This window comes from Dendronephthya gigantea, unplaced genomic scaffold, assembly GCF_004324835.1.
Source record: "Dendronephthya gigantea isolate DGI-Jeju-01 unplaced genomic scaffold, DenGig_1.0 000004F, whole genome shotgun sequence".
Classification (NCBI taxonomy): Eukaryota; Metazoa; Cnidaria; class Anthozoa; order Malacalcyonacea; family Nephtheidae; genus Dendronephthya; species Dendronephthya gigantea.
In genome coordinates, this window is record NW_021163014.1 from 1,130,777 (window position 1) to 1,155,447 (window position 24,671).

General features: G+C 35.3%; 1 protein-coding gene across 1 annotated transcript; it reads right to left on the reverse strand.

Moving 5' to 3' along the window:
• Positions 1–8,950: 8,950 nt before the first annotated feature.
• Positions 8,951–24,650, reverse strand: LOC114544582 (A disintegrin and metalloproteinase with thrombospondin motifs 14-like). The gene is made up of 13 exons (XM_028563177.1): positions 24,544–24,650; positions 24,352–24,391; positions 24,090–24,157; positions 23,696–23,918; positions 22,587–22,619; positions 21,566–21,717; positions 21,041–21,124; positions 20,177–20,292; positions 20,009–20,028; positions 18,128–18,233; positions 16,944–17,069; positions 16,323–16,476; positions 8,951–9,034 (listed from the first exon to the last, which is right to left on the reverse strand). The coding sequence occupies exons 1-13, from the start codon at positions 24,616–24,618 to the stop codon at positions 8,951–8,953; spliced, it is 1,281 nt and encodes a 426-aa protein (XP_028418978.1). The 5' UTR covers positions 24,619–24,650.
• Between the last annotated feature and the right edge of the window lie 21 nt (positions 24,651–24,671).

Consider the following 24,671-nt stretch of genomic DNA (forward strand, 5'->3'; position numbering starts at 1 on the left):
CCTTTATAATCCTCTTACAATGAGTCAATTAAACACTCTTGCCTGTCAGTTTTAAACTTGAAATAAAGAAAATAGAGGGCGTAATTTTACAGTAAAAGCTAAACAGCGATGCTTTTTTTCAATTTACTTCAGCTCGTGTTTAATATTTAACTAAAAATGTAGTGAAATTGCATTTTTTCAACGAACATAAGTTGCAAAATTGTGTTTCCTGGTGCAAACAATGCGGCTCTAGGGCGGTCAGTCAATTATGGTGACTGGCCTTTCTTGATCACATTTCAAACATATTATGACATTCAAATCAAACAGAGAGTGAAATTAAATCAAATTTGAAAGCGGCATGAAAACATTATGTCGGCCACAAACCAAAAGGAGATGCTATCACGCGGTATTAAGTGCGTACGTTAATTAAGATTTGGCCGAAAGGCCGCGAATGTGCCTGGCCATAATTAAAATCTTAGAAACTAAAGCACACAAAAGTCTAGCAACTGCTGACTTAAAAGTCGATCTTTGTCTGCAATGGTTGAAAATAATACCACAGCGGATAATAGATATAGGCCACATATATCCGGAAATAAATTATATAAACCCAACAGCCATAACATATCATTATTATTATATTTAACTCGACAGTGAACGACCATGCAATACAATTTAATTTTTGTGTGAGCAAAATTAATGGCATATAATTGTAGCGTTTGTGCCAATTTTATCTCAGATACGTTAGAGAGCTTATATAGCGCTTATTGCTGCGATTAATATAAGTAATTTACCTACAAATATATGCACTGTTTTCTAGTTCAGTATGATTGGCTCTATATTATAGAGAATTTGTACCCACTAATCGGCTAACCAAATGGTATTGCTGAGGTGAAGTTTTGGAGTTGAGTTGAGTTGAGTTGAGTTGAGTTGAGTTGAGTTGAGTTGAGTTGAGTTGAGTTGAGTTGAGTTGAGTTGAGTTGAGTTGAGTTGAGTTGAGTTGAGTTGAGTTGAGTTGAGTTGAGAAACACCTCGTTTCGACGATTACGTCAGTTGACCACGCAGGCTGACGCAGCAACCCTTTCATGAATAACCAGCCAATCATATTGCCTATTTGTTTGTTTAGAGTAAAGATCTCACACGTAAAAGACGTGTCCTTGACGTAAGTATGGAAAAAGTGTCTCCCACTGAGGAAAAACACCACCGTACGTACACCTGATAAAGTGCACCCGTAAACCTTAAACAAGGCATTATCGCAGATTACTCTTAATCAGGGATTTCAGGTGGTTTGTATCACGAATTTGTAACACGAATTAAATAAAGAATAAATATCTCAGATCACTAGAGAATGTTGTTTCCCAAAACAAAAGCGCACACAAGAATTCCATGCAGTAATGGAATATTCAGACCGGAGATAAACAGATTACTACACAGATGCATTGCATGATGTAACGAGACAAAAATCGGTATCTCAATCAATGTCTTTCTAAATCATCCAACGTTAACTCATGACGTCATCGTATATTTTTGTGGATGTTATCTAGCACTGATCAGGTTGTCACTCGACACTTTGTAAAGGTGGTGATTCTCAGTCAAGCAGTCAATGGCTCAATTGCATCGACTTTGTTTATTTTGTAATGAAACCACATGGCGCCTTCACTGATTATTGCCAGATCTACTGTTACCGAATCTCTTCTGCTTTAAAAGCAGAACGCGTGGCCCCTATCGAATTACCGTCGTGCAACGAAAAATCTCTCAGCGATTGTACTTGCAGCCTGGTGACAGCCATTATTCGACCGCACGTGTGGTTCCGATCGAAGTCTATACGAACCCGCTGACCAAACCGCTCAAAAAATTTGACTGTTGATTAATCTTCTGAACTGTCGCATGTAAATCTCGATTATTTTTCATTTCCCTCAACTACCACATCAATGCATTCTTGACTATACATGCAGTTCTCACCTGTTAACTCGACTAAAGGCGGCTCCCTTTTAGGCTGAATTTTTCGATCAAACGTAACTTTTCGCTGGAATTTTTTCCAAGGATGTAACCTTTTTAATGAACTACTAGGTTATATAAACTGAAAAATGAGTTGTGAGATTCAAAGTAAAACTGAAATTATTAAAGAGTCGTTCAAAGATGTTTTAAAAAATGTTTTAAGAGTCGTTCAAAGGTTGTTTAAGTAAATTGTTTTCAAAAATTTACTTTATATTTTATATAATTTTATATTAGCTACATGATGGAAAAAACGCAACAATGATGAAAGGTTAGGTAATTTATAAAGCATACATATATGATATCATTATTTCAATTAGGTTAAGGTGGTACACTAAAAAAATAACTTGCATATTTATAAAATTAGAAATGTTGAATTATGTTGAAGTAGAAATGTATGATTGTTCTAATGCTAGTTCAAAGCACGTGCTAAGTTCGTTAATTTGGGTTTATTGCGGCAAAAACTCTGCCTCTGTTCTACCATAAACCTAAGCTCTAAAACGACTAAAGCGTACTTGGCATACTGATGTCTGTGCTGTGAACTAGACTCTAAAAAACAGATATTAAGTATGTTAAGATATTTCGATATTTTCAATTTTATAAATATGCAATGTGATGTACCACTTTAACGAAAATGAAATAATCTTCTACGTGTTAGCAAACGAACGCAAGTCACACTTTTCCCATGATTTCAGAAGTCGTTGTGTGGTTTGAGGGTATCTTTTCCTGACATTTACCAGATATGCACCACTACAAAATTAAAAAGCATCGATCATCCTTTTTCAAGTTTTTGAAGCCTAAAAATATCTCCCGCTCCTTTGTGAAATGTGCCGGTTTGAATGGGAAGCACATCTTAGTGATGAAGCCTGCCTGAACATAACAAACGTGATTACCTTATTGTCTCCGCAATGCGTTCCATCGAGGGCGGGAAGGCCCGTTTTTCTGACCAAAAGTGAATTAAACCCTGGGAACTTGCATCTTAGATTTTCACACGGATCACGTGACTTAAATGAAAGATAATCATCTAACGTGAGCTATAATATGATATTGTTTACATGCACGAGTAAAGATATGGATGAGACAAACAGTGGCGTAGTCAGCCAGACGATTTTGTCCCGCTATGTAAATTTCGTGTTACTATAATTATTCGTTTCTTTAGAAATTCATTGTTTTCACAGTGAATAAACACCAAAACCTTGGCATAGCGGGACAAATCGTCAGGCTGGCTACGCTACTGGAGACAAATCCATACGGAATCCGTCTTGAAGGAATAGGTGTGGGCGAGAAAGAGTTCTAACAAGTGGTGTTTTTTACAATTATTTGCCCTTCTTCCACTTTCCGTCGCCATGCGATTGGAAGTATGGAAAATCACAGGGAAACGTCTGCACATAAATTCATATCTGCACAAATAATAAGCATAGATAAGTTGTTAAATTGTTTTCAAAAACTTAAAAATGTGGGGAATCTTCCCAACCAGATTTCGAGAGAAGAAAACTAGTTAATAAAATACCACATGCTTTGAGTTAAACGTGTCAAACCTATCGTCGCATATCCTAAAATTGCACCATTATTCATTGTTTAAAAAAGAAACGACAGTTTTCAAACTTTTATTTGAGAAATATTTGTTGAAAACATCTCTCAAGATAAGTTAAGCATTATAATGCATGTAGGCTACAATTTTGTCGAAAAAGAAGCTTTTAGAAGAAAAAAATGGAGCTTTGGTTGCAACACCAGTGTCACATCTTTGCCTAATCGATTAGATCATCAACAGTGATTATTATAGAATGTTTCATCAAACTTACTGGAATCTTTGTCGTCGTCCATGAAGTTTGAGCTTCAAGCACGTCATATTCCAAGTTACATTGTTTTTCGAACGAGAAATATATACCAGGGCGTTCGTACGTCTCATTGTTATGCGCTGTGACATTGGGTTCATTATCAAGACACGAAAATTGGTTTCTATAAACCCAAAATAATCAATTTACTGATAACCAAGAATGCATTTCATCCTATATTTCGGCGGAGTTTTGCGATAGCAGAAAACAAAATCCTAGTGTATACGACGTATTCTAGTCACGTCAAATGAAATTTAAACAAGGGATAATCAGATAATGATGGAAGCATGATCAATCATTAAAATCTCATTTCTATTGTTTAAATTGCATATGACGCGATCAGAACGCGACACATAAAGTTGACATAACTTTTTCGTATATTCACTGACCTATAAAAAAGAAGTGAACTCAAACTTTTGTAGGACCAGATGTGATTATTAAAACTTCCAAACGAATAGCTCGCCATAACAAAAGGAGTGAATTGCTTGAGTGTTACGTGTGACACACCAAGCCTAAAAAAGGAAGATTTCACTTATAAGTATTCTGCCTGTAGGCGTAGAATATCGTCCACTTTTCGTTTTTGTTGCTACTACACATGCAGTCAAGAATCAAAGCATCGAGGTATATTCTTAACTAGACACTGTAAAGTATACATGTTGCATCATTTTATAGGATCATTATCTTTTAATTTTACCAAATACGACCTCAAACAACAAATAAGTCTTTCGGTTATCAAAAGTAAACAGTGGCTATAAGACAAGCATATGCATATATGAATATACCCCAGCCTCCAAATTAAGCTTCTAGTAAGGGTAAACTTATTAGTGAGGTGAAGCTTTCTCCTTCAGGAACACACGCGCATCAGGTGTATACTAGAAATACATGCATGCAACCTCTCGCCTCGGTTAACCGAAATTAGTTAAGCATAGGGATGCTAACATGATAGTTAGAAAATTTATGTGGCTTGAGGGGTTTGAAGGGTACGTGGTATGTGCGAAAAGAAGTATGGAAATATTTTCCTGGAAGTGGAAGCACGGGATTAATGGCAACTCGCGACGGCCGTATACAGGGTTTCCGCAATGCAAGAAAATTTGCTCCTAATTGGCAACCACGAGGGAGGGAGGGAGGTTTTAAATAGAATATTTTATGCACTCTTTTCAAAAGTTTTTTGTTTCTATCTTTTGTCATTGCCATCCCCTCATGAGGGCATTCATGTGCAAATAAGTTGTGGAAACCATGGCCGTATATCTTCAAACTTTACCGTCATATCACTGCGCTCATATTTTTGTGAAAACAAATGGCAAAAATACGAAAAGATTCGATTACATATGATACAAAAATACGATAACATCAGACGTCTCATACAACTTTAGAAGTTATACGTTGCGCCGCGACTGGTTTTTGTACGTGAATATTTTGATTTGATTTTCTTTTTGTGAATATGAATCTATAAATGAAATTATAATGTCGTCTATCACATAACACATTTAGATTTATAGTGAAATACATTTGACAATGATAAAGTTGTGTTTACCACAAACGAATGACTTTTTAAAGCTGTGCCGACTGCCGGGTGCAATATTATCAAGTGTAAAATCTTCCGACTTTATTATTCACGGGGAATTCGGTCGAACATTCGAACATTTGGTCTTGTTAACTTTGTTAAACCGCAAATTTTTGTCTCGACCAATCAAAAGCTTTGTAGTTAACACTGGCGCACGCGCATAACATAGAAGACTGTCCATGACATGAGGTCCATTGCATAATGGTGGACGACTTTGGGTGTGTTGCTCCGCACTGGCTCGGGGATTAGTCCCTGTTTCTTTATTACCGGATCAGTGCCTTTGCTACATAAAGCCTGGTTCGCATATGTCACCGACGGTCGGCAATAGCCATTGTCGCTGAGCACTGATGAATGAAGTGCCGTGTTGATTAATAATCAAGTCTGATTTACACCATCTCCTAAGAATCAGAGATCCATTGTATTTTTTTCCAATAGACAAAACATTTGCGCCCGAATTACCTTAGAACAAAAGGGAAACCCAGATTCTTAGGACAAATGTGAACCAGGTCTCGCAGGCCACAAACAAAACATCGCCGACCGTCGGTGACATATGAGAATCAGGCACAAGTACTACAACTGTTCTTGTGGAGTACTTTCGTGAGGTAAACACTTAATTATATTGTCCAACTTACGCATGTGCTATCTCGTGTGCGATAAGTGTTGTTGAAGAGAAGCCAATATCAAAAACCATTGAACAACTTTTTGATTGACTGCACATTACGCGCCTTATTGCAAGTCCTGTAAAAGTAAAAAAATTACGAAAAGTTTTATGATAATTCAAACACAATGAAGCACCACTAAAGCCTCTTAAATTGCTGAAAGCTGTGTGAGAATTTGTTGATGTATTACTTACAAATCACTCTACGTTGTTATCACCGTGAATAAATCACATTTAACAACCAAATATTTGTTCAGTGGCGAAGTATGAAAAAGTTTTACCCATGACCTCATTAAGTAGCAAAATGTCTTGTTTTGATTAATTTTTTTGGAAGGGAATTTTGTGCCTGCTGCACCACGTACATAAACCATATTTCGTATTATTTGTACGTGCTGGTTATTTGTTAGGGATTCCGTATAAGCGTTAGTAAAAGTTTCGCTTCAACCTTTTGCTTCCATTCAGCCAATATAGCGAGCAAGTACATTAGACGAATAGATGAATAATACCCCCCCCCCAACTAAGCTTCTAGCGACTAGCCAGGGACCGGTTGTATCAAGTACGTTGAGATGGTTAAGTTCTAAATAGAAAGCAAGTCTATCGTTTTATTCAACAAGCAAACTAAATGTTTTTAATCTTAATACAAGGATACTCAGTTTACAACTCAATATTTAGTGCATATTCAAGTTCACTCATTCAATAGAGATCTAAGAGTGTCATTTCATTTTGACTTATCCACCGTTTAAGCTAAACAGACTTGCAATTACAGCCGGCCCCTGTTTATAACGTATCCTCAGAATAACTCTAGTCACTAAATGAAAATATTTGGATCAAAATCAGCTGTATTCTTATTATAGATTTTAGGAAAATTGATTTAGAATAAAATAAAAAATTGGAAAGGAATTTAAGATGAAACAAGACACAGAATCAAAACTGTTTTAAGTTGTAAAAACTTCAATTACCTTTTGCGCCGAATCTTTTCCTGTTAAAAAACGTATATTTTTGATAAATTGAGCGGGATTAAATCAACAAACCTTTTATGTTTGGTACGTGCTATTATTATGGTAGCATCAAAAGGGTGAGGGTGACGGAAAGGGTTAACCACCCAGAGGCCAAGGGCTATAGGGGACCTGGGCTCATGGCTTGTTCAGGGCCCAAAGTATTACTGGAGACAGATTTACAATCACAGTGCATGAGAACTGTTTCAGACGTCGAACTTCTCATGTGCCAAACTTAATGTTAATGAGTTAAAATCGTAGCTAGACCGCTTAATTGGGAGATGGGTGCACAATATACACGTAATATTCATGTTTATATTATACCGTAGGAACAATAGCGTACAAAAGAAATCAGTGAGGCATAAGACGAATATATGAATATACACCTTCCCCCCAATCAGGCTTCTAGCTGCGGGCCTGACCACGTTCACCACGTTGCTCCTTGTGTTTTTTAACAATACTTATAAGTTTAACGTTTGAGTTTAACTTTTGGCCTTTAACACGTGCAATTGCCTGCATATTTCACACAGCTACACTAGAACTAAAAAAGGCGATGAGGCCTGGACCAAAAAACTGCCCTACGGCCCGCTTATCTTCTCTTCTACTTCTTATTGTGAAGAACTTAGTGAACATGATTAAATGAAAAAGACTTACTTTGTCATGAATAACATGTGATCGTACCGCCTCTCTTCATTTTTTGCAATTTCATTCAATCGACGACAAGCCCTTGTTAAGGTTATCTTCCAGCTTCGTATGTTAAACTTTATTTCATCCTGAAAATAATACTGAGAATTATTGTTGCCTGTTATTCTCCAATTACCTATAAAGCGTGAAAAGCATTCCACCCTCGCACGAGACAGCATTTGATCTCCCTTGAACCAGGCGCGGTAGCGAATTGCTTTCTAACATATTCTATTAAGCACTGGATCACGAATTGCTCGTGTTTGTACAATGTTTTTCAGGAGAAATAGGTCGCATATTCATCGGCAGAGTTCTCGGACGAAGATCTTGTGCGAGATCTGTCCGAGATCTCCGGCAAGATCTTAACAAGACAACAACTTGCATATCAAAATTCTTAATTTCTTTGAAAGTTTGCATGGCAATATATAATTTTCTTGTCAAAACACCACGTGAATTTAGTTTCGCAGAGCTTCGCCCGAAAGCTGTGCAAAACTAAATTCATTTCATGTGGTGTCTCCACAAACAAACGCCCATCTATATATGGCTTCATCTATAAATGGCGTATATGATGATCTTATTTATATTCTTATTATTTATATATTATATTGTATATTATTTATTAATTATTTATATTCTTTATATTTATATTCTTATATATCACTCAGGTTAAGCGTCTCATGAGTATGAACTTCAACCACTATGAATGTAATGTCGCAATGACTACAAATTTACCAAAAATTGGGTGTTGTCACAACAGCCAGAGCAAAAAACACCTAATTATAACGGGGGAATAAATTCGTCATTTACTTCGTCATTCATTCATTCGTCATTAACGAGGAGAAATTACATTTTTCAAACCAATCAGAATGCTACATTTTGTAAAACTTCATGTAAATAGCAGATGATATACGTTTGTCAAATAATATACAAGTTGTTATTAATTATGATTGATTGGGTTACTGAAAAGTAAACAAATTTTATTTGGTTGCTTCTTGTTCATCTAAGTTCATTATTATCTAAAATAAACAATTCGCTGTTGGGCTGTCTTACAGCGAACCCACCTATACTGGTATAAAACATCTCCTCAACTCACCGTATGAAATACAATCTTGGAAGGAATTATAAAAATTTCCAATCCATGTTGAGTTAAATTGCTGTGGTAAAATACACGTGAGGCCTAAATGAAGAAAACTGATTTTGTCAATCATCTAATTTAATCAGATGCAGGCGAAGATATATTAAGTTTTTAAAGGATATTCATGCAGGCGAATATTAATTTTTCAGAAATTGATTTATACCAAGCTAAACAAAACTTTAACATATCGTTCAGCTTCACTTTCGTTATCGAATCTATTCCTAACGCTTTTATCAACAACAACCAGTGTCTCGACAAATTTCTTTATGACTATATCATCCTCACTTTGATCTGAAAGGGACGGTGTAAAAAAAAACCAAAAAAAGTTATTTCTTTTTACAGGCACAAATTTGACTTTGGAAATTAACTGAGAAATTTACCGGGAAATACATTGGCTGGGGGATTTATTCCTAGGTGAATTGTAGTAAACTGAAAGTGCACGATGCTAATTGGTCAATTCTCTCACAAACTTTTGATAAAAATGTCTTATACCCAGGCTACTAAGACCATGTTACCACTACATCACCATTCTTTTTTGGCGTTTTTAGCGTCTAAATCGCACTCAAGTAGTATAGTCATCAGAGTATTAATTTTACCTGATAATAACTGAGGTGAAATTTTAAGACGCAAGCGTTTCCAGGACAGAAAATGAAATTCAATTTTACACCCTCAGCTGCTACACTCTCCGTGTTTTCAACGTAGCAGTGCGACACTTATTTTTCGTTTTATAACAGTTGCGATGCAGTATTGAATGACATTTTTTTTAGTTTTTAAGGATGAATCCTTCAAATCATTTTATATGTGTCTCTGATTAAGTCAAGAACATTTTAAGGTGGCTTCCTGCAGTTATATGGCACAGTTGCATCGCTTGCATGAACATAATTTTAATAGAACTGAGGCGTGGAGTTTTTGCGAAAAATAATTAAAATAAGCCGCGAAAATTGTTTTTGAGCTTTTATCTACAGAGGAAAGACTATTTTCGGGTAATATTCCTAAAATAAAGATGAGTAAGTTATAAAACGTTAACGTTTTAAGGACTATTTATCCATACAATATAGGTAACACATATATGCACATATTCCTATGTCAGCTTCAAAATTGCTAACTTTTACATAATGTTTGTTATTTCACTACCATGTGGTTGGAAGTGCATGGGTGGTTTAAATGCAGGTTGAAAAGAACATTACCTGGATGTTTTATAATGCACACCGTTTGCGTTTTTATCGAATTGGCTTCTGGTTTGAAAATCGTCATATTGTTAATCATCATATTGTTAATCGTCATGTTGTTAATCGTCATATTGTTAATCGTCATATTGTTAATCGTCAATGATTTCCTCTCCTTAATTTCCACGGCTTTCCATTCATGGACGTCGTACGACATTAGGCGCGTAGTCCTCCCTGGCTTGAGTTGTTTGAAATTTTTCCACCTTTCCGTTTCGTTGTTAGAGAAGCGCCACATCAACTGCCAAGTTGAGAATAGTATTTTCAGCTTTTTTTTCAATTACTCGCAGACAAGCTCAGTTGACAATCATCTACTGAAAGTGTCCTTTTTAAGAATAACATTCCCCGCTGGAGTTATAAACTTTGTGTAAAAAAATAATATATATGTATCTTACCTGAACAGTTCGTTCATTTCTGTTATCAAAAAGTAAATATGCCGGCCTTAATTTTTGTGCATGTCTTCGAACTCTGCTATCATTTCCGCCGATGAAATCTAAAATTTCAAAGCATCATTTCTCAATTATTTATGAAAAATTCTCAACATTTAATGGACCATTTTCGAAGATAAACACAGGTTGAGTGAACTGTAAAACCATGTTTCACTGGAAATTTTTCTCAAAATCCATTTTATGAAAATAGTATTGATGCTAGCTAGAAATTGTTGGAAGTTCATAATATATCCATATATACATACTAATTGCTATTTTCATGCTATGGTCAGAATGGATACAGTATGGAAATTGAAAACAGTATAGGTGTAGCATATTTTCATGGTATGAATTTTGAAAACATTTTCCAGTGCTTTCTCATGCGATAGCTTATAATAGACAGGGCCATGGTCTGTGTCATGATGGAAGACTAAATAGATTGCACTTTGTAAACAAACAATGAACTTTACGCCACTTCATTCACAACAACATACCACAGCAACATATATTGCTTCAGGCGATCCTAAGCATCTTTCTGTATATTTTATCTGGTATTTGTCCTTGGGAAGTTTTCGCGAAAAATCAAGGCAATGAGAGTGCATGACATTTTAAAAAAAGTGCGTACTTCCCAAAAACAAAGCACTACACAAAAAGAGAGTTCCCCCTTATATATATTATCATAACCTCTTCATGATAGACTTATGATAATTTGCTAAATGCCATGCATGGGAACAATATAAGTTCACTATATAGACCGTGCTTTTAAAAAGGGCTTATCGTCCATTAAATTGAAAACTATACCTAATTTAGAAATTAGAGTGGTGTTATTTATTTTCACTCACTATTCAGCAACATTTTTCGTTGGTATACACAACGGTATACATGCACGCACATGGTATTTAGCTACGGTTACCATAAGTTTAATTAGCGGCATGTGAGATTCGTTCATGTCGGAAATTATAATAATATATCCGGGGGAAACTTTCTTTTTGTGTAGTGTTTATATAACAGGTGATATCTTAATTTATCTTAATTAAACTACTATAGAGGTTTTCGCAATTTTAGCGAAAATGCAATTCAACACGAGTATTGTTTTTTTGTGAGCTCAGTGAGCATCATGCAGTATTAACGGCACGATCACCTTGTAAGACTTTTTCTTCGGAGGAATTTTTTCTTTTAACCTATATTTCAAATATATAAAAAAGAAAATATCATTGTTTGATACACCAGATTATTCATTTATATTGAAATTTAAATATGATTGTTCCAGCGTTGCCAAAACTAGTACCGCAACAGAAATTTGTTGTTGTCGCCTAAATCATTCTATTTATAGGTAGCTATATAATTGCCAAATTCTGCTTATACACATGGAAAAGCGAAATATAGCAATTGGATTCGTCGCTTTTGCAAAGCCGCGGTTTGAGTATTATTGCTTGCTTCCCCTTTGACCCTATATAAGGGTGCGCGTTATTCAAATATTTCGCCCTCACGCTATGCTTGACGCATGTCTGATATCTCTATATTCAATCGGCCCTCTATAAATTCAATGCATGGTCTAACCTTTCCTTAAAAAACACTATAAAATCAACCATTTACCCGCATTTCAGTTATTTTAAACTGATATTTAAGAAATATTGTTTATAATATGCACGTCTTTCATCCTCGTGATATAAACTGTTGATAAGTAGCTATAACAGAGTTAATCATAGATAGATGACGCGCTGATCGAGAAAGTGATAGAGTGTAGATAGAGGAAAGAAGCCTCTCTTCAAATTATACTGCACCAGCAGAGGTTGTAATTAATAAATTAAAAATAATAAGATCATTTTTCTTAAGAGACATCTATATGACGCATTGTCGTTGGTTATAAAAAATTATACAGACGTGAGTGTAGAGTGTAGAACACGATCTATCACATGCGCCGGGGAATGTTATTATATGTAAGACCTTTCCTTCGGTCGGAAAGTGCGTGATATCTTCAAATTATACATGTAACGTTATTCAAATATTGTAACTCTATATATTAAGGGCTAATTTCTTTTGAAAACAATTTCACTTTCAATAGAAATCAGCCTGGGATAACAGAATATATGAATATGGTTCCCCTCAATTAACGCTTATCATAGAGATTATCATACGATTTATACCAGCTTGGCCTGAAACGAAGCATGGATATGGCGCCGAGTTCACTGTTCACCCAGGGCCGTAATTAGAACGATAATTGGGGGATGTTTATTTATATAATATATATTCAGTTCTGCCCCACGGATTTCCATTGTGAGTTATTGCACTTACAAAAGAAATCCGTCGGGCAGAACTGAATATATGAATAAACACCCCCCCACACAATTATCGTTCTAGTTACGGGCTTATTAGTAGAAATACGTATACGAGCTAAAAGTAGCATCAAATGTATCAACGTACCTTGTACAAAGAACTGCTTCCTTTAACAGCGCATATAACGCAGACGTACAGTACGATTAAAATGAAACGGTTCATTGTTTGCATAAAATCTCGCGTTACTCTCTTCTTTTCTCCACTGAAAAATTCGGAAATCTGGAAAAGCTTGGAAATCTGTTACATATATATTCATATAATAATACTGTGGGCGAGTCATGATTTATGACGGGCCACATGCACACATATGAAGATGAGTGATATTGGGGTAAATAGATGAAAGCATCTGTATCTGCGGATTAAGATATATGGACTAACTGTTAAATGCGAATAAAAGGCTGTCCCGTTGTATGCATGATGACGTTTCTAGGCAGATTTTGACAAGATTTTGGCTGGATTTTTATTGCTCGTTTGATAATTGATTTTAACAAAAGAGATGTTGATATTAATATTGTAATCGAGCATAATTCAATAGCGAAAAATTTATTTGTATAGCCACAGGATTTTTTGGACAATCGGAGAAATTAATTCGTAGCCTTTTTATTTATTATTCTGAAGTATCCTCCTCAATAATTCTTTAACAGCTAGAAGCTTATTTGGGAGGTGTATATTTATATTTTCGTTTTATGCCCGACTGATTTCTTTCATACGCTATTGTTCCAACGGTATACTTGTAAACTTGAATATATTAATACATCCCACCCCCCCCCCTCCCAAATGTGGTCTAGCTACGGCCATGTTTCAGTGAATAAGCCCTGCGATTTATTGTTATAGTGCATGTGGTCACTTATGAATATGAGAATAATGGCTGATATAATATATATTTTTAACAATAAAAGGAATTGTCGTGGATAGGTTACCATTAAACTTACAACGTGTTTCGATCGGCGCGGCCAAGCGTTTCTTCACAACGAGAATTGCAACGGTAAAAGCGTTTAGTCAGCGATTTGATATTCAGCGTTCACTTCTGATGATTTGTAACTGAGACTTTAAGTCATGAGACTAAACAAACAGCGGACGAAGGTTGACCGCGTTGTTTCCTGCACCGGAAGCCCTGGATAGAGTAACACTGAACGCTATTCGCTAGCGCGACGCGAATTTTCCATTTTCAGACGCAAATGTATTCATTTCTGAAAGAGCGTTTTGAGAGTTGTGGACTTATGGGCACCAGAGAACTGAGAGAAATTAAAATATATTATTTTTCGGTAATTACCAAGAATATCATTACATTCACATGTCATGCAAGTTCAGTGTTACATAACCTATACAGTGTTACATAACCTTAAATAAATTCTTAAAAGTCGCGTTGCGTAGGTGCATGGATCGTGTCCGGGTTGTGTCAGCCGTAAGTTGTGGAAACACTATGGAGGTCAGAAAATTATGAGATGCCTACGCTGATCAACGATAAATTGCCTTGAGTTTGGTAAAATCATTGATATATCTAAAGGAATCTGATCCAGACAAAGCGAGAAAGAGCTCTGAACCATCTACAAACAGTTTGAGAGCTGACAATTGCTAAAAGGGTTTTGTTATTCGTCCAAAAAATTGGACATCTTTACAATTGCCACTGTGCAACACACACTGGAAGTACGGTAACTCAAACTATAGGGTGTTTCCAGTGATCTAGTCTTCTAAAGGCTTAGAGTTGAAAACAATTTTTAATTTTCTTTCTCGAAAAGAAGGGTAGCCTATTAACCATCTTCCTGCACATGTTTCATTCATATAGTCGCCGAAGGAAGGAGCTTGATAGAGGAAACTTAGCTTTGTATTAATGTTCGTTTCATCAGTTTTGTGTTAATTACTGTAGGTAAAGCGTTTCGCTAAAAAATAGGGCTGGTCCGTACTTCCTACGCGGATGGTAAATTGGATAGGTTAAAAAATTTAATGATTTTAAAAGTTGATAAATATCACATGGCACTCTCCAATTCTTACTCGTCATCAACCTCTGAACTAACAGTTGGCCTCTCCAGATTGTCCTTGTAAATTAATAAACACGGTCGAGATTTATTTAAATAATTTGTGAGAAATTAACAGTATGGAGCGTGTAAAAGCCTAAAACTTTCTTCCTGTTTTCAAAATATAGGAAAAAATGTTCCAGATTGCTCGAAACCAGAACAGTTGTTAAAATCTTTAAAAGTTCTTCAAAAGTTGCCGAATAGAAACAGCAGAGGCCTAACAAACAGTATACGGGCTAAGAAGATCGTTTGAGAAAGTGCAGAAATGCAAAAAAATTATGCGGCAAAAAAATTACGAAAGGAGCAGCTTTTCTGAATTTCCTGAAGATCATTCATCAATACCATTTTGCTACAGACTTCGCTGATGAATTAATTTACTTTTTCCAAGTTAAAAAATTTACGACAAAACGTGGTGGCTTTGTTTTCCTTGTTTATTCAAAGCGATGTGTAATTTGAGCAGAATCGTATAGGTTTATAAAAGGTTATCACAATATGATTATTACATGATTATGGAAATGCAACAGTATAGGTGCACCTAAATTACTTCATAAAGCATCGTAGCATACCTATAATAATTGTTATATGCTGGGTCGGTTCAATAAAAACGTATTCTTCCGATTATTAGTAAACTAACACAGAGTTTTCTTTTCATTCCAGAATTTATTTTGCGATGACTAGATTACTGGGTGACTTTTCCTGACATTTACCAGATATGCACCACTACAAAATTAAGAAACATAATCTTTATTTAGGGTCGTCAGAGATTTGTTAAATGCTCAGTTCCTGTATGAGGAGCACATCGAGCACTTTCTTTCGTAAAATGTATAATGAAGATTACCTTGTTTTCCCCGCAATTCGTTCCATCAAGGGCAGGAGAGCCAGACGATTGATGAGATGCGAAAATACTCCTGCATCCTGCATCTCAGTTTCACACAATCGTCAGCTTAAGTAAAAGATTATCGAATGTTATTAGTATGGTAAAGTTTACATCCGTGGGAAAGAGCTGGAGTGAGACAAATCTCGTACCCAGGGCCTTCATTACCTGCAGTAAAGACCCGGGTACTGGTAGGTCACGTGCTTCCCAAAACCTGGGAAGTATAACGAAAATATTTTATTTGGGACTGGTTGGTGGGAAAAATTCGAAGATTTGACGCAACTTTTTGTACGGTTTGTTTACATTTTGAGCTTTGATCATTAATGAAATACGTTGTGTGGTCTGAACATCCAACAACATTTAGGTTATGTCACCAAAAATTTCCAGCCAATTTCCCGCTTTTCTCCTCCCTTCTTAAAATTGCATCAAGGTTCTGATTTATATAGCTGCATGAATATATGATGAATATTACAAGCATATCGACCATCGGGATATGTTTGCCTCCACGGTTGTGAAGACGTATGGGATCACAAAGCCAAAAAATGCAACTGAGATTGCAGCTCCGCCCGTAGATCATTAATACCTATAAGATTTTGCCAAACCAACCTGTGACTTGGTCGTTGTCCATGCTGTATACGCCTTGCCATATTCCAAGTCACACTGTTTTTCAAAGGAGAAGTATAAACCGGGACGTTTGTAATCAGTTTCGTCATTCAGTGCTGTGATTTTGGGTTCATTATCAAGACACGAAAAACCGTTTCTGTAAAATAAAAATCACGAACACTTTTTTATAACTATATATTTCATTATTAATTCTGGTAAATTTCGCAACAACAGAAGTTAATATATATGGTCTTCATTTTGCCGTAACTGTCGTGACCAACTCGTTTTAACAGATGAGACAAATAGTCGATCCAGATGTGAATTTTTCTATTTTTTCTTGTGCTCAAATAGAAATCTGCACATAAATAGAAATATTCTATCGCATCATCACCTTGAAATGTTCACGACATCTACGACTAATTGGAAACCAGGCTTAACGGCAATACTGATCGGCCAAGTAAATTCGCTTCAGTTAGCTAACTGAAGAAATCCGCCTAGTAGAAAATCACTGAAAGATGGCAGTTTTTATATACTAAATGGAAATTTTCGATTTTCGGATTCCCTTATCCGATCAAAATTCAGCCTGGTTGAAAACCGACTTAACGAGTACCTGCCTTGACTAACCTGGTGTTGTTGAGTAAAGCATTCTGACTTTCGGGTGCCCAGCTGTAATTAGTTAATTTGGCGAACATAACATTCGCCATAATGAAAGTAGAGAATGGCTTGGAGTAAACGTCTGACAAACCTAGCCTAAAAACAAAGGTATATAAATCAGTTCAAGGGGATATGACACCGCAAAGCTGCATTTTGCAGGCACCTAAATAATACTAATAATACTATATGCAAAGCTTTCAGTCCGTTAACCCGGGCCTTCATGAGTGCAAATACTTGAAAACACATATTCCACATGCACGTCACTTAAATACCACATAAATACCACGTTTGTCGTTGTATTTATGTGACGTATAGATGTGTTATCAATTAATTGCACTGATGAATGCCTGGGTTAACGGACCGAAAGCTTTGCAGTATTAAATGCCTACGTGCATGCAGTGGCGTAGCGGCAGCCTGATATGACGATGGTGCTGCAAGCTAATGAAAAGAAACGTGCATTTTGATTATATGTATATAACTAAGGCCTGTTTTAGAAGTCGAACTTTTCATGTGCCGAATCGAATGCAAATGAACTTAAACAAAGACTTTAGCTCATTAACATTAGGTTCGGCACATGAAAAGTTCGACGTCTAAAACAGGCCTAAATGTGGATTTTCAAGTTATTTTAAGGAAGCAACAGACGCAAAAATATGCTGTTTTCGTAACGATTTTTACTCCAACTCTGTTTGTTCAATTTTACTTTTTTCGTAACTATAAGTTTATACTTAATCAGCTAAAAGCCTTATCCATTTAAAAACGTTTGAAAAATTTGAACACTTTTTAATCCAAAAAATACCATATCAATTTTTTAAAATAAAAATTTGTTGTCTGCATAGAAAAGTTACATGGTGCAATATGAATATTAATGTCTTGTTGTTAAAATTCCTGTTCGCGTTCTTGTGTATTTTCCTGAGAATATGCGCCCAATAATTATTTTGTCATATAACTAATGGTAATAATTATTGGGCGCATATTCTCAGGAAAATACACAAGAACGCGAACAGGAATTTTCAAAGAGAATTGAAAATTCGCTTGTGTAGTGCATAGAATATTATCGTATACCCATCGCGAGGGCATGATACCACTTTACAATACGGCTTCTCCTATATGATATTGTTATGAGTTGAAACGGTGAAATATAGTGTCCAACTTACGAATGTGCTATCTCATGAGCGATGGGGAATATCGTGGAAAACCCGAACTCATATACTAATGAGCAACTCTCTGGCTGGTTGCACATTCCGTTCAACTTTCCAAGACCTGTAGAAAGTAAAAAATAATTTGCTATATATATCGATAGTAAGCCAGGGCCCGACATAATGAAGCACGATTGCACGGACCTCAGTTACAAATGGCTTTACGGCGGTATATACGTGTTCGCCTATATTTACAGATAAATACACCTTAAATGTTTTACTGAATTTTTTCGCTCTATCATTTATGAAATTGTAATTAATAATAATAATTATTAATTTATTAGTAATTAATGCTAAAGGAAGAAATAAAGTGAACAACTGTGGTGAGAAATCGCGGAAATGGAATATGCAGATCTCCGTAATTTGAAACAATCATTCAATATTTAATTTGCCCCTGATTGTTTCTTGTAAATCAATGACCTATATCGAAGTTCCTTTGGTAACGTTTTTCTGGTATGGCTATAAAGTTTGACACCGTACATGCACCGTATATTTGTACGAATTTTTAGGCAATGGTAACACGCTAATGCACCAAATACATTCAATATAGGGATGAGTTGCAATTTCCAAAATGTAAAGGCTTCAATTCTAATTTTTTTCCTGCTCTCGACCAACTGTTGATTCGTGCACTTGCCCTTGCCGATGTGTCTTCCTACACTTATAGCTATATGCTTGCCATTAATTTTAGACAACACATATATAACTAGAAATACATGCATGCAGCAACGCCTCGCCATTTCAAACGAAGCAAAATATTTCCTGAGCTAGCCAGACCTAACCTTCATTATTATGAAATGTCCTAAATGTAAAGCCGATAGCTGATGTTTCAAATATTTCGGAAACAAACACAGTCGTAAAGGTGAAGTGAAATCACCCGTTTTCCTGCTGCTTTCCGTTGCATTAAGTTGTAGACTTTCACAGTTTAAGTGAGAGTTAATACTTCATTATAGCTAAACCTTCAAAACATCAAAACAGCCCAAATAATATGAATAACCAAGCAGTGAACGTCGAATGTTGTTTTTCGATTATTAAATTCGTGCAGTGATTGCAGTCGACTATATATAAACCTTTAAAGTGATATTTGTTATATTAAAACTCCGAATTACACTTTTATGGACTCTTTTGGAAGTTAAAACGATGATATAAAGCTTTAAATGGTCGGTCACGTCTTCGCAAAACCGAGCAAAACGACATACTGTACCAAGGTCATAAAATGTATTCGTACAGCAAACACGAAATAAACCTCGAAATAAACAAAATAGACTCCTACCATTTCAAGGATTATAATCGAGTTGTTCCTTTTCACCGCTAATCCCTCCAGTTCTGATAATATTTTAAACTCTTCCCAGTGTTTTATCTGTTTTTTGATTCCACATTTCATATTTTGTTTTCGAAACATTTTTTTAAAAAAATAGTTTGCAAAATGACAGTTAAATTGCTGACGATTTTCACTGAAACACAAACGTTTCGTGAAGTTGCTGATTACCAGTCTACACTCGTTCACATTTCGCGCATGCGCACAAGTACCATGACCATTAAACGTCCATGACAATTGGGCAACTTTGGACTCCGCTATGTTCTCCCGGGTCCCTGGTGTAATTCCTAATCTCCGGGCGGAATTAGTACCCTCGCACGGTGCTCCGCACCGGCTCGGGGATTATCATGTCACTATAATTTAAAGAGTCTAATAATTGATCACGCCGTCGGCTTAGCAATTTTGATGCAGCTACCTCAGGCTCGCTTTGTGGAGAAATCGTGGGAATTAAGAAATATATGAAACGAAAAATTAAGAACCTCAACAACATGCCGTTTTAGATAAGTTTAAAAAAATGAACTTACTTGCTGCACCGAATGATCTCCTATTATGAGAAATGAATATTTTTATTAATAATTCTGTCAGGTGCGTTGTTATGCATTTATATATGCACCCATGCTTTAAAAGAACTTGCAAACCTAGCCTAACATAACAAGTAATAATATAATAAGAAAAAAAGTTTGTAACTATACCTTGTCAAAAATAACTTGTGATCATATTTTTTGGGTTCATTTTTTGCAATGTCATTCATTCGACCACAAGCTGTATCCCACTTATCCGTGTTTGCTACGTTGAACTTTATTTCATCCTGAAAAAAATAGGTTGATTGATTTTTGCCTGATCTTTTTTTTCCAGTAACCCTGACGTAGGCATAAAATTCGAGGCAAAAGAAAATGCTTCCAATCTGGATGGTACTACGGCTACTTGTAGCTGCCTTCTGCCTATAATATTCATTGACTAAAATCCGAAGGTAAATTACAAGTAAATCTGTAAAAACAGATTGCAAAACAAGCAATTGAAAATTTGTTGTCTCGCCTATTTTCATTCCTTTTCTATCATTTTTTTGGTAAAAAGAATGAAAATTTGATTGTTTTAACCACGTTTTCAGTTGTTTCAACCAATAAAAAATTAGTTGAATCAATGAATCCCTGGTACCCATTTTAAGAATGTCCATTTTTACAGTGTTTAAAGAGATACTATATAGGAAGCTGGAGAGGAAGCAACATAATCCACGGAGGTCGGCGAAGTTACAGTTTTAATGTATTTACTATACAATGGCGGATCCAGTGTTGTGCGGATTAATTTACTAAAGTTTATACACCAATAGTGTTGTTATTAAGGTGTTTTGAATTTTTAAAATTAATCTGTGTAATTTATTCTGCACACCCCCTAGATCCGGCACTGTTACTATACGCATTCGACAGTTTCATGCATTAATTGGCTTAATGTTTATGGTTAAAGTATTCATTCAAAGGCTTTGCAAAATGCGTTTCAAAATAACTATTACATTATCTATAGTGAACCCAAGCGCTTGTACAAAAATTCTCCTTTCTCACCTCGAGAAATATAATTTTAGATGGAACTACAAAAATTTCCAACCCATGTTGAGTTAGACTGCCATGGTGAAATACATGTGTAGTCTAAAAGAGGAAAGAAGATTCAGTTGCCATGCAATTAAAAAGGGGGAGTCTATACTATAGGGCTAGCATTTTAAAATATATTTAAATAACTAAAAAAAATTCTGGCAATTGCGGTATTTGTGGTTGTCCTAAATCCTAATCAATGTTAATTCAAGCTTGAGACTTTTATATTCATTATTCATTTACTGCATGGCAATTATTAATTTACTGCATGGTCCAGCGTGGCACTAGATACCAACATACTAGCATTTACTGAGTATTTTTTTCGAGGATACTAGCTTGCTTTATTTCGACGACAGAATGACAGAAATATATTATAAACTTATATAAATTTAAGTCTAAGGATTTCAAGATTAGAGGCGATCCATAATCAGGCATATTTTAGCATATTCTTAATTGATTTGCATGCTTGCATTCAAAAGAATGTTCCAATCAACTTACCAAGCTAAACAAGACTTTAATATATCGTTCAGCTTCACTTTCGTTATCGAATCTATTCTTAACGCTTTTATCGACAACAACCAGTGTCTCGACAAATTTCTTTGTGACAAATTTCTTTATTTTCTTTATTTCTTTATCCCGTTTACTTTCATCTGAAAGAGACAGGTTAACAACAATAATACTTCGTTCTTTATTACATGCAACTATATATGCATGAACTATAACTTTGAAAGTTGCAATAAAACCAGGCGACAAACAGGTGACCGAGAGAGAGTATGCATATAACTCGAGAGTGCAAGTAGACCTTTTTCGTAATTACGTCACAACATTATCGTTTTAAATTTAGAAACACCTTCAATGAAATGGATTTCAATTAAGTTTTACTCTCACAAGCTATGTGCAAAGACGCAAAACATCCTTTTTCAACACATGCATGAAAAAGATTTCTTACTTTAACCAATACATGTGGAAATAAGTCATCCCTTACGAGGATTTCACATGACAATTTCACATATGAAATATTTCACATGTGAAACTCTTGTGTGGAATTGAAACACTTCATATATGAAACATTTCACATGTGAAATCATTTCATATGTGAAAACTTTCATATGTGAAATCATTTCATATGTGAAAACTTTCATATGTGAAATCATTTCACATGTGAAACCTTGTGTGGAATTGAAACACGTACTTCATATATGAAACATTTCACATGTGAAATAATTTCATATGTGATACCATTTCATATCATTTTCATGCATGCACCGTTCTCGCGTTATGGTTTATTTCCATACTTATTTGTCAAAATGAAAAATTCTTTTTTATGCAGGTGTTGAAGAAGGATGTTTTGCATCGTTGCACATAGCTTGTGAGAGTAAAACTTGAAATCCATTTCGTTGAAGGTGGTCCTAAATCTAAAACTTTGTGACGTTAAAATGTTGTGACGTACAGTAATTACCAAAAAGGTCGATTCAGCTAGAACCATGCACAATTATAATATGACTAAAACCCTTTTTACCTATCACCCGGTCTCGTATGGTCTGCGAATTTCCTAAAAGAGAAAATATTTTAAGAAATTGATGAAATTGTCAGGTTTCACTATGACATAGTCAATCCAAATTAAAAACAGTTCCTGCTCCAATATACGAAAAAAACCTTGGCATATTAATTTTTTCTTCTGTATTTTTCATAATATTATAGTGATGCAATTACCGAAAAGGTCTATTCAGCCAGAACCATGCACAGTTATAATATGACTAAAATCCTTTTTACCTATCACCCGGTCTTGTATGGTCTGCGAATTTCCTAAAAGAGAAAAATATTTTAAGAAATTGATGAAATTGTCAGGTTTCACTATGACATAGTCAATCCAAATTAAAAACAGTTTCTAAGCCCAATATACGAAAAAAACCTTGGCATAGTAATTTTTCTTCTGTATTTTTCATAAAGCCATTTTTTCCTAAATTTTAGGTCATGGAAAACTAGATTTATCCAATTTCCACCTTCAGATTTTGTACAGTCTTCTATTGCTCGATTTTCACCATTTCGCTGTTTTTTCATTTGTATTTAAATGGCCATTTGCTGTTAGTAATATTCTAATATACATATCAAGTTTATCAACTGCCTTGACCGGCTGTTCACGATAATTTCCGAGAAATAAAAAGCAGCACAATAGGTCTCGATTCGTGTATGTAAATTGACCTGGATCGCAGGCGGTAAAATGGCTAACTATTTAACTATTTAACTATCTAAGTACACTGTGTTTGAAAATGGGTTAGTTAAACACAGGTTGCATGAAGCAGGCCTATTTTACCCCTATACTCTGTCCTGCGAATATAGGAGAGTTTACACTTGCAATTTATATTCCGATTTCATTTGCGGTTTTCGGCTTCTTTTAATTGATGTGAACGAGTGAAATTATTAAATACTGATGTTCAATTGAGAGTTCATATACGCCAATTAAAGCATTCGTAACTAATTACTCGGTCACATCCATAAAAAAATAGAAAAGCCTTAGCCCTACTAAAATCCTCGCCAAAGCATGATTTGACAGCTGTGATTTCAGTCGGAACTTTATGATCACGTGAACCGTTTCTGTCTTAGATAAATGCAAGATAATGACAGTACCTGGTAGTCCTGGTTGTTTTATGATGCACACAGTTCGTGCTTTCCTCGTGTTGGCAGTTGGTGTGAAAATCTTCGCATCATTAATTGTCAATGATTTTCGATGCTTTATCTCCACGACTTTCCATTCATGGTTGTCATACGTATCTATGGCCGCAGTTTCTCCTGGTTTGAGTTGTTGAAAAATTCGCCATGTTTTTCCTCGTGACGAGTCGCGCCAGAGCAACTGTGCATGTAAAGTTGGGAATACGATTTTTTATTGTTATTTTTATCGAATAATGTATAGTGAAAAACTAATAAAACTTCATTCACTGAAAGTGTTTAGTTGTTTTCAGTTTTAAACATTTATTTCATATTTATTGCCAGGCGTTATCAACTTCAAACATTCAAAACCTACCTGAACGGTTCGTCCACTTCTGTTTTCAAAGAGTACATATGCTTTTTTCTGTCTAGAACCAGTGGCATCTATAAAATCACAGGGATAATATCTTCTAGTTTTATATATATTCATGCAAATGAGCATCAATCTTAGTGTTTCTGAATTAACTCTACAAATGCCTTGCGCAAGATAAGTAAATATATACGTAGCAATTCAACACGACTATTTTTAAAATGGGCAACTGTTTTGAATTTGAAATTTCTATAGGGGTAAAAATTACCATTGCTTAATCTTTCCTCTGAGGAAATTTTTCTTTTCACCTAAAAGAATGAAAAATCACTGTTAGATAAACAAGATTATATTTGTTTTACTTCAGTAAAATTACAAGAAAAAATTACATGTATATTAGTGACCTCAAGGTTGATTAAGGCTCTATAATAGTATTACGCGCTTGATAAAGTAAACATATTACCTTGTACATAGAACTGCGTCCTTTAACAGCGCAAATAACGCAGACAAACGCAAGGATTATAATCAAACGGTTCATCTTTATTGCATGTAATCTTGTAATACTCTTCTTTTCTTCGCAATAAACTTGAG